The sequence below is a fragment of the Aythya ferina genome, assembly GCF_964211825.1.
Source record: "Aythya ferina genome assembly, contig: HAP1_SCAFFOLD_92, whole genome shotgun sequence".
NCBI classification, from domain to species: Eukaryota; Metazoa; Chordata; class Aves; order Anseriformes; family Anatidae; genus Aythya; species Aythya ferina.
This window is the reverse complement of record NW_028181425.1, coordinates 97,142-108,316: the sequence shown is the minus strand read 5'-3', so window position 1 is coordinate 108,316 and position 11,175 is coordinate 97,142. Positions and strand designations below refer to the sequence as shown.

At 52.3% G+C, this 11,175-nt stretch overlaps 1 protein-coding gene across 1 annotated transcript; it reads right to left on the bottom strand.

Moving 5' to 3' along the window:
• Nucleotides 1–2,529: 2,529 nt before the first annotated feature.
• On the bottom strand, nt 2,530–3,453 carry LOC311428555 (olfactory receptor 14C36-like; the record flags this gene model as incomplete). Its single annotated transcript, XM_084539952.1, has 1 exon — nt 2,530–3,453. The coding sequence occupies one exon, from the start codon at nt 3,451–3,453 to the stop codon at nt 2,530–2,532; it is 924 nt and encodes a 307-aa protein (XP_084396078.1).
• Nucleotides 3,454–11,175: the final 7,722 nt, after the last annotated feature.

Here is an 11,175-nt window from a genome sequence, read left to right as displayed (position 1 = left end):
GAGGGTTGAACCAAGCTGGGAAGTCTCATAGAATCATAGTATCATAGAATATCCCGAGTTGGAAGGGACCCATAAAGATCATCAAGTCCAACTCCTGGCACTGCACAAGTCTACCCAAAAGTTTAGACCATGTAACTTCTTCTCCATAATTTTACCAGGCACTGACGTGAGACTGACAGGCCTGTAATTGCTACGGTCTTCTTTCTTACCCTTCGTGAAAATTGGGACAACATTTGCCAGCTTCCAGTCTACTGGGACCTCTCCAGATTCCCAAGATCATTAAAAAATAATTGAGAGAGGTCCCGTGATGACATCAGCCAGCTCTTTAAGCACCCTGAGATGGATCCCATCTGGACCCATGGACTTGTATGGATCCAGGTGGAGCAACAAATCCTGCACACTTTCAGGGTTGGTTGGGAGTTTGTCATTCCCACCGTCTTGGTCCACCTGCTCAGGGCACCCAGGGTCCTGAAGCCCATCATCAGCATTGAAGACAGAGGTGAAGAAGGCATTAAACGTCTCTGCTTTGCCTATGTCATTGTCTGTGAGGAGACCTTCCCCGTCAAGCAGCGGACCTATGTTTTCTTTGGTTCTCATTTTTCTATTAAAATATCTAAAAAACCCTTATTTATCATCTCTCACAGACATGGCCAACGTCAACTCTAGTTGGGCTTTGGCCCCATGAATTTTCTCCCTACAAACACGAACAGTGTCCCTGTATTCCTTCCTCGTCACCTGACCCTCCTTCCAGCAGCCGTACACTTTCTTTTTCTGTCTAAGCTCCAGTAGAAGATCCCTGGTCAGCCAGGCCAGCTTTCTGCCCTGCCTACCTGCCTTCTGATATTTTGGAATCACCTGATCTTGTGCTTTTAGGAGGCAGTGCTTAAAGACTGACCAGCACTGATGGACACCTATACCTTCAAAAGCACCTTCCCAGGGGACCTTGCTGACTAGTTCCCTGAGCAGCCTCAAGTCTGCTTTCCCCATATCCAGGGCTGAAGTTTTGGTGGCAGTTTTCCTTCTCTCACCATAAATTCTAAACTCAACTACTTCATGGTCACTATGACCGAGACAGCCGCCAATTGCCACGTCTCCCACAAGACCCTCTCTGTTTTCCAGCAACAGATCAAGGAGGGCACCTTTCCTAGTTGGTTCCCTTAGCACCTGAACCAAGAAGTTATCATCTAGGTGCTTTATGAACCTCCTGGACTTACTCGTGTCAGCCGTGTGGTGATCCCAGTTGACGTCTCGCAAGTTGAAGTCCCCCATAAGGACAAGGGGAGTTGATCTCGAGGCATCTCTTAGTTCTGCAAAGAATAATTCATTGGTGTTGTCATCTCCTAATGATGTCTCCTTGTCATCTCCTTGTGATGTCCTTAACCCGGGCCCCAGGAAGGCAGCAGACTTCCCTTAGAGGAGGGTACCTTCTACATATTGGACCCTCTGTTTCGTTGATTGTTGAATCACCCACAACTAAAACTCTCCTTTTCTTCCTCCTGTCTGTGGTCACTATAGAGGGGGTTGGCCTTTCCAACCCTAGCAATATATCTGGTGGAGGGGGATTGTAGCCTTCTCCATCCATCGATTGCCTTTTAGCCTCCAGGGCCTTATATCTGTTGTTCAGGTCTACCTGATAGGGTGATATGGGTGAAGGAGGATTTTACCAGCCACCTCGAGCCTGGACTTGTTTCCTTTCATTCATATCCTTCTGCCTTGTGTCTGCTGAGGGATGGATACTTCATTCCCTTTGAGTTGGGAAATTCCTGGTGCCTGTTCTTGTTCCACAGAGGCCAGAGTTAGGCATCAACAGTCTATCTCCCTCTCTGAATCCTAGATGTTCATAAGTTTTATAACCTCTTTTCATAGCTCAGCTACCATGCAGAGCAGGTCTTCCACCTGCTCATATCTTACGCAATTGCTGTCTCTGCAGCTGTCCAACGGTGGTGTAAAGCTTTGGCACTCCCTGCAGCCTGACACCTGGACAGCTGTGTACTTTTTTGGAAGTTCAGTTTGGGTCCCCACCTCCTTTCTGGAAAGTGTGGAGGTGGCCTTCTGCTGTTTGCCCTGAGCGGTCTGTCACAGGAACTCACTGCAGCACCCTGCCTGCATGAACTGCCACACAGACTGCCACAACATGCCCTGACTGGTACCTAATGTCTTGTTTGCCTGCTCTGTGCACAGCATTTCTGGTTGCTCATGCTCCCTAGGGTCTCCCAATTGGCTCCTGAAGGGCTGTCTTCAAACTACAGAGGGGGGCAGTACTGAAGGGAAACCCCTGCACACCGCAGTTCCCCTGCTCCTATGCAGAAGGTGTCTGCCCTGGAGCCAATCACCTTGGTGAGTGAGAGTCATTATAATTGGGTGAAATGGGTTTAAATACACAGGCACAATGAATAGTGAGGTTTAATGGTAAACAACAATTCTAATAAACTGGGAAAAAAATACCGCAAGACAAGAATAGAAACCAGGCTTGGCCTATCATGAGTAACATTATGAGCAATTTTCAGAAAAATGCAGTAAGCTTATGGCTTATGAAATACACCCAGTCATCAGTTTCCACATTACATCCTTGAGGTCCTGGTTCCTCATGCTGTAGATGAGGGGGTTCACTGCTGGAGGCACCACCGAGTACAGAACTGCCAGCGCCAGGTCCAGGGAAGGAGAAGAGATGGAGGGGGGCTTCAGGTGAGCAAACATGACTGTGCTGACAAACAGTGAGACAATGATCAGGTGAGGGAGGCACGTGGAAAAGGCTTTGTGCCGTCCTTGCAGTGAGGGGAGCCTCAGCACAACTCTGCAGATCTGCACATAGGACAGAGCAATGAAAATAAAACACCCCAACATTAGAAAAGCAGTAAGCACAATCATCCCAGCTTCCCTTATGTAGGAGTCTGAGCAGGAGAGCTTGAGGATCTGGGGGATTTCACAGAAGAGGTCCCGGGCATTGCTTTGGTCAAGAGGTATTGAAAATGTATTGGCAGTGTGCAGCACAGCATTGAGAAAGCCACTGCCCCAGGCAGCTGCTGCCATGGTGGCACAGGCTCTGCTGCCCAGGAGGGTCCCGTAGTGCAGGGGCTGGCAGATGGCAACGTAGCGATCATAGGCCATGATGGCGAGAAGAGAAAACTCTGCTAGAAGGAAAAAGAGTAGCAGAAAGAGCTGTGCCACACATCCTGCATAGGAAATGGTCCTCATGTTCCAGAGGGCATTGGCCATGGCTTTGGGAACAGAGGTGGAGATGCCACCCAGGTCGAGGAGGGCGAGGTTGAGGAGGAAGAAGTACATGGGGGTGTGAAGGCGGTGGTCGCAGGCTACGGCTGTGATGATGAGGCCGTTGCCCAGGAGGGCAGCCAGGTAGATGCCCAGGAAGAGCCAGAACTGTAAGAGCTGCAGCTCCCGTGTGTCTGCAAATGCCAGCAGGAGGAACTCAGTGATGGAGCTGCTGTTACACATTTCCTACCTTTGGGCAAGGGAGCCTGACAAAAGGAAGAAATGACAGTGCAAAATTTAAGGACTTCTTTTGGACCACTACATATCTCAAGAAACACCCCACAAAGCAAAACACTGCCTCATTCATTTCAGGAGGATCTTTCTGCTGCTCCTTGTCTTATGTCTGGTTGTTGCTCTGAGGGTGCCACAACAAGCAGGGTGCTCTGCTGTGAGCTCTGCGGCAGTCAGTCCTGGTCTGCAGCAACACTTAGAAGGGAACCTGGAGTGATCTGAGAAGTCTGCTGGCCAGGGACATCTCCCAGTTTGCAGGTCATGAGGAGAAGGTCAAATAATTCCTCAAAAAACAACAAAGCTGATGTTGGTACTGTCTGTAGGCTAAGGTGTGTGAGGTGCCTCAGAGCAGCAGCAATGCTCCAGGAGCCTTAGTTTCTTATACAGATACTACAGCTCCATTACCATCCCTCTCACTCACAACACAGGTAGGAAAATGGAAGCAGAGATTGTAGAAGGTGCACTGCCTTCAGGTAGGTCTTGCCTTGCAGTTCTGCTGTGCAGTGCCCTGGGGAGGTGTGGGGCTGTGAGCAGCCTGTCCCTGGCAGCAGGCTCTGGGCAGCAGCAGGACCCTGCCCTGCCATGCCGGGGGAGCTCCTTCCACCCGCAGCTTCTCCCCGCAGCCCCTGGGCAGCTCCCTGGCCAGGCTGAGTGCTGAGCCTGGCAGGCAGCAGAGGCCCTGCCCTGGCACACAGCCCCTGGGGCACAGCAGGGACCCTGCTCTGCACCACAGCCCTGGGCACCCCTGCCTGCACCCCCGGCTGCACAGCCTGCAGCCAGCCCCAAGAGAAGGGAGCCCTCGGGCCCTGCACGCTGACCCTGCAGCACACAAGCCCTGCATGCCCTTCAACTCCAACACTGACTGTACTCCTGACAGCTCCCATCGGCTGAGGGCTGTGCCAGCTCCAGGAGAGCCTGGCAGGGCATGCCGAAGCATTGCCCTGTACCCAGAGACCTACCGTGGGGAGGTGGCTCTGATGATTTCTCTCCCTGCCAGCTCTCCTCTGCCTTCCCCCCCAGGCTGCCCTGAACCTCTCTCCCACTTCTCTCTCCTTCCCCCATGCCAGCTGCAGGCAGTGCCCCCAGCCCTGCTGCCCCTGGCAGAGGAGCTAAGTGGCTGAAGCAGCTTTTCAAGTAGTCCAAGTCTGATGCAAACTCCAAAGCCTCTCACAGCCTTAATGATTCCACTGAGGGACATTACTGACAAAGTCTCCCCATGGCCTTGTTAGAGCAGAAAAGTGCAGGCAGTGATTACAGGGAGACCAAGGCCAAGGAAACGTGGACCTGAGGCTGAGGAAACCTTGATGTGAGCCAGTCAGACCCTGACTCCAGCCCCTGGGAAGGGAGATCCTGTCCCTCCAGTGGGGTTTAGGGCTCTTCCTGGGTCAGTGCAATATGGGGATGGGCAATGCCAAGCACAAGGCTACAGGAGGACATCTCCTAGGCTCCCCAAGGAGGATGAGGAGGCAATGAAACTGTGATGCTGTAAGGAGAAGGTGTCTCCTCATAGGCCTCCATGACAGAGACTAAAGCCAGAGCCCAGCACACAAAGCTGTTAGCTCTGTTGAAGGCTTTCAACCTTGCAAAATATCCCTGACCATAACCACCACAGGGTCTTCTATGGTATCCCATGCATGTGCAACTTTTTCCTTCCTTGCTGGCCTCTGACATCTACCTTGCTTCCCCACCTTGCTCTCACCTGAGCACCTCCCTGCCTTGACTGATGTCTCTGCATCTGCCCTGGGAATTCCATGAAATACAAAGCCAAGGGGTTATCCAGAATTTTTCTGGGGGACCTGTAGCACCACAGGTGCAAAAAAAAAGATTTCTCCTCAGACCCAATCTCAGTGCCCCAAGCTGCACTTGATGCACTTGATATTTCTTATACTCTTTCCCACTAGAAAGAAAAGCTCCACGTGCTCTGAAACCAGTTTCAGTCTACTCCTCTACTGCCTCCATGCCACAGGGCCAAAGAAGCCCAGGTCTCTCAACCTCCCCACACAGATGGAGAACTTCGACCACTGAAGCCTGGCAGACCTCCCCTCCACTCTCTTGAGTTCCTCTGCACTCCTCCAAAACCTGGAGCCACACCCTGGGACAAACTGCTCCAGAGGTAGCCACAGCAGCACTGAGTCGAGGAGGATGATAACCCAAGTGGCCTGGGTGGCCCCCGCTGCCTCTAGTGCAGCCCCGTAAGGAGCCGGCCTTCCTCCCTGTCAGCATGTCCCACTGGCTCCTATGGTGTCCTCGTAGCACCCAGGCACTTCTCCTCAGGGTCCCCCCTCAGCTGCTCACGTCCAACCCTACCCTGATGGATGCAGGTATTCTGCCCCACGTGCAGCACTGGCCACAGCTCCTTGCCATGTTCAGGGGGTTTCTGTCAGCTAAAGGCTGGAGATTCCCAAGGCTCCCCTGCCCTGAAGCTCCCTTTTGTCAGCTGTTCATGGTCAGGTGCAGATGGCTCACCCTGATGGTGGTGACTCTCACAAGATAACAGTGTGAGGAGTGTTAGGACTCCAGAGGCACTAAGGGAGGTACTTCTTAAGTGGAATTTCCTACCCAGGCAATTACCATGAGAACCATCTCTGAAACACCCAATGACACTATGAAGCAAGCAAAGCCAGGACCAGAGGCAACATGTGTTGGGCTCTTTGTATGCTAGGGTATTTTCTGGGGAAATATATATCTCTACAGACACACATGCAATGTGGATTCTTCCAGCAGCTGGTCATGAACCCTGTGTAAAGCCAGGAGCAGGGCCCAAGATCCCCTCACGTTCCCTGAGCAGATAACTTCCAATGGAAATCTCCCACACTGAATCACTGAACCTCTGTCAGCATCAATGATAATGGAAGGCACCCAGATGCAGTGGTTTAACTGCTTCCTTCTTCTCTCTGGTTTTGGTTAGTAGCTCCTTCCTCATCCGTGACAGGCTCCTGCCACTTTTTCTTGACTTCATTTGTGTCTGGGTGGACAGCACTTGGGTTCAAAGAGAAGATCCTCAAGCATTAAGCTGCTCCTTGTACCACTCCTCTCTGCAAGGCCATATTCCATTGGATTCCTCCACGCAGGCCCACCAACAGGCCCAAGTTTGCTCACCTCAAGGCCTCTGCTTTGCCTTGGTCCCCTCTCTCAGTAGCCTCACCTCTGTCTTCTCATCCCTGCCTTTTACACTCCTGAGCACCTCATCTTGGTTTATAACATGAGGTCCTGCAGGGCTCCCCTGTCTCCCATTCCATCAAGATGTTTTCAAGAAGCTCCCAAATCCTCCTGGATATTTTGTGTAAAGGTATGCTGAAGCAGAGGACCTGCTCCTTCCATTTCATCTGGTCAAGGACCTTTTCCAATGCACCAAGAGATGATGTAGGGGGGGCAGTGATGGGTGCCAAACCTGGTCATTTGTGCCAAATGATAAAGAAAGAAACAGCATGTGGGGAAGTGAACACAACACAGGTCTACCACACAGCTTGCTTGACCTCTCTCTGGTCAGGATGTACTGATCCCGAGCTTAGAGGAAGTCTAAGTCCCCCAGTGATATGCTTAGGTGTTTCAAAAATGTTGCTTGTGTGTTCCAGGGAGGTGCTTGGATGTCGCGGGGAGATGTTTGGGTGCTGCAGGAAGGTGCCTGGGTACTCGATGGGGATGTGTCTGGGGGAAATACTTATTTCTCCAGGGAGATGCTTGTTGTGCAGGGGTGCTTGGTGCCTCAAGCGAGGTGCTTGTTTCCCTTGGGAAGATGATTGGGTGCCCTGTGGAAATGCCTGGTTACCCCCAAGGAGGTCCTTGGCTTCTCCTGGGAGATGCTTGTCTACCTTTTGCATAAGCTTGCATGATCCAAAGAGATGCCTGAGTGCCCCAGAGACATGTGTTGTGCCCAACTGAGGGGCTTAGGGAGTCCATGGAGGTTCGAGGGTGACCCAGGCAGATCCTTGGCTATCCCAGGAAGATGTGTGGCTTCTCCTGGGAGGTATTTGATGGCTGTAGGGAGGTGCTTGGGAGCTCCAAGGATGTTCATGCATGCCCTGTGGAGATGGTGGGGTGCCCATGAGTGTTTCTTTTGTGACCCCTGGAGGTGCTTGGTTGCTGCAGGCTCTAGCAATTCCTTGTGTGCCACAATCATCTCACGTAGGCAGGCAGGAATTTCCCAGGGAACTCAAGCATCTCCACACTTGTCTGATTCTCTCATCCATGGAGGTGCTTGTTGACCCCACGGCCATTCTAACTTTCTCCAGTGTGGACCTTGGGTGTTCCAGGGAGATGCTTGGTGAGTCAGCAAGGAACTAAGTATCCCTGGGGAAATGTCTGAGTACATCAGGAGGAGCATGATTTTCCAGGGGACATGCTTAGGTGCCCAAAGAGGTGCTTGTGTTCACCCAGAGGTGCTTGAATGCTCCAGGGCAGGAGCCTGGTTCTTAAAGACTGAGTGCTCCACGGAGAACCTTTTGTGTCCAGGGAGACAGTCAGGTGCTGCAATAAACTGCTTGGGTGCTCCAGGGTGGTGCCTTCTTTTCCCCAAAGGTGCTTGTGTGCCCTGGACTGATAGTGGAGTCCTCAAGTCCTCATTTGTTCCTCAGTATAGCTGCTTGCATTCTCTGGGGAAACGCTTGAGGTATTTGGGTGCTTGAAGGATGTTCCTTTGTGCCCTGGGGAGATGTTTCAGTGCTCTTGTTAGGGTCTTGACTTTTGTAAACAACTCTTCAGTTGTCTGGGAGAATTTGTCAGTGCATCTGGAGTGAGATGCTTGAGTGCTAAGAGGGAATTCATGAGTGCCCCACTAAAATGCTGGTGTCCCCTGGGGAGATGCCTGGGTGCCTCATGGTCGTACTTGAATGACCCTGGTAGGTGCTTGTGCACCCCACGGAAGCTCTTGGGTGCCAAGGGAGGTGCTTCCCATCTGCAGTGAGAGCTTTGTGTGCCCCAGGTGGTGTTTTGGAGCCCTGGGGAGATGGGAGATGCATGGGTTCTCCACTGAGATGTAGGAGTGCAGTGGGGAGATTGTTGAGTGCTCCAGTGAGGTGCTTGGGTGTTCCAGGGAGGTGCTTCTGTGCCGCAGGGAGATGCTTGGGTGACAGGGGCAGAACATTTTATTATGAGGGAAGAAAGGTATGTGCTCCGGGGAGGCTTTTCCTGTGCCCCAGGGTTATGCTTATATGCCCTGGGAAGAAGCAGCTTGGGTCCCCTGAGAATATCTTTGGGCTTCTTAGGAAGATGCTCTATTCCTCTGGGGTCACGTGAACGCCCCATGAGATGTTTGAGTACTGCAGAGGGTGGTTTGTGCACCTCCAGGGAGGTGCTGGAGTGCACAAAATGTGCTTTTCAGTGCCTTAGGGAGGTGCTTGTCTGTCCCTGTGAGATGCTTGGTTGCTCCAGAGGGGTGCTTGTGAACCATAGGAAGGTACTGGTGGTCCCCAGAGAGGTGCTTGTGTGCCATGGGAAAATGCTTACAGACCTTGAGGAACTCCTTGGTCCTCCAGGAAGGTGCTTGTTTTCTCCAGGGAGATGTTTTTGTACCCAGGGAGATGATTGTTTGACCCAGGGCAATGTACCTCCCCCGTTTCACCCCAAAACTTTCTTGGAGGAACAGAGCACCTCTCTGGGGAACAGTAGCATCACTCATGGGCACACAGCCATCTCCATGACGCACCCAAGAACATCCTTGTAGCACACAATTATCTCCTGGATGGAAGCCAGCACTTCCCTGGAGAAACCATTCACCTCCCTGGAACAGCCCAACATCTCCCTGGGGAGCCCAGGCACCTCTCTTGAAGACCAAGGATCTTCCTGGGCTACCCAAGCATTTTCCCAGGGCATGCTGGCATCTCCTCAGGGCATCCGAGCCCCTTCCTGGATCCCAAAGTCTTCTCCCAGAGGCACTCAAGAACATTCCCAGAGCACTCAAATTTCCATTGATTTGGTGCAACAAAGCACAACACGTGGGCACCCAGGCATGTCTCTGGAGCACCCAAGCATCTCCTTCATGCACCACAGCATCTCCCCAGGGTACACAAGCAACTCCAGGGGCATCCAAGCACCTGCCTAGGGACCCCCAGCAGCTCCCTGTTGTTCACAAGCTCCTCCCAGGGGTACACAAACATGTCCCCAGTAAACCAATGCTTCTCACCTGAGGAAACATACCTCTCCGCCAAGCACTCCAGCGCCAGTCTGGAGCAATCAGCCACCTCCTGGGAGCACCCAAGCATCTCAACAGGGCAAACAAGCACCAGCCCAGGGAACTCAACAGCACTCCAGCACGTCCCTGTAGGACACAAACTGCTCTCTGCATTACTCAAGCACCTCCTGGGGCACCCAAGGGGGAATAAGAGCATCTTCCTAGGGAGCCCAAGGACATTCCCAGGGCACACAAGCACCTCCCTCCCCAGGGCACATAAGAATATCCCTCCTGCACCCAAGGTTCTCCCCTGGTCCCTCAAGCATCTCCCTGCAGGTCCTAAGCATCTCGGTGGAACGTGTAAGCACCTTCCTGGGCACAACACCCATCTTCTTGGAGCAGACAAGCAATTCCCCTGGGAATCCAGCACCTTCCTGGAGCATCCAACTGTCTTGCTCGGGGCAACCAAACACCTCCCCTGACATCAAAATGTATCCCTGGAGAACCCATGCCTCTTCCCGGAGCAACCAAGCGTCTCCCCAAGATGCCCAAATATCTTCCCAGGACACCCAATAACCTTCATATCACACTTAGGAGGAAGGTCTACAACAACATTTCTTGGTTCCTGTTGTGCTGTGGGGCTGCTCAAAGACAGCCCCTGCTCAAGCAGCTGCTGAGCTCCAGCCCCTGCTTAGGCTGCAGCGGAACTCTGGCCCTGCTCAGCCTCGGACATTCCTCTGCTCCAGGGGGATGCCTGTGTTCCAAGGGGGTGCCTGGGTGCTGCATTCCTGACATTGCTTGTGTTCCCTGAGATCATACTTGTGTGCTGGGTGCTCCATGGACCATTCCCCGGTGAGATGCTGGTGTTCTCAAAACACGTGCTGGTGTGTGTGCTGGAGACACTTTTGTGCACCCCTGAGGTGCCTGGGTGCCTCAGGAGATGCTTTCTTGCTCCATGGAGGTTCTTGGCTATCCCAAGAACAATCTGGGTGCTCCCTGGGCTTCTTGGCTGCTCTGCCCAGATGCTCCCTGGGTGCGCAGGGAGATGCTTGGTTTCTCCAAGGAGACATCTGGGTGATGCAGGGAGCTTCTTGGACGTCCCAGGAAGATGGATTTGTGATCCTGAAAGTTTCCTGGTGTCTGCATAGAAATGCTTGAGTGCTATTTGGAGACACTTGTGTACCCTAGGAGATGTGCTTGCGTGCCCAAGGGAGATGCTTGTTTGATTCAGGGTTGTCGCGTTAAGGGGTGTAGCTGATTAAGCATTACGGGCCCGGTCGGATTCAGGGTACTGAACCAGTCGGACATTCACCAACAACACGTTAACCATCTGGGGTTCCAGTCAGACATTCACCGACAACACATTAACTGTCTGGGGGTCTGGTTGGATTCAGAACACTGAACTATCACGGATAACCACTCTTACCCTAGTTGCACTTAATGAGAGCTATCACAGTGCAATCAAATATGGTTTATTACAGCAACAGATAATCAGGTTCTTTATTGCTGGCGATAGTGACTGTCTGCAAAAGCAAGCTATCATGCATGAAATACACAGGTGTTAC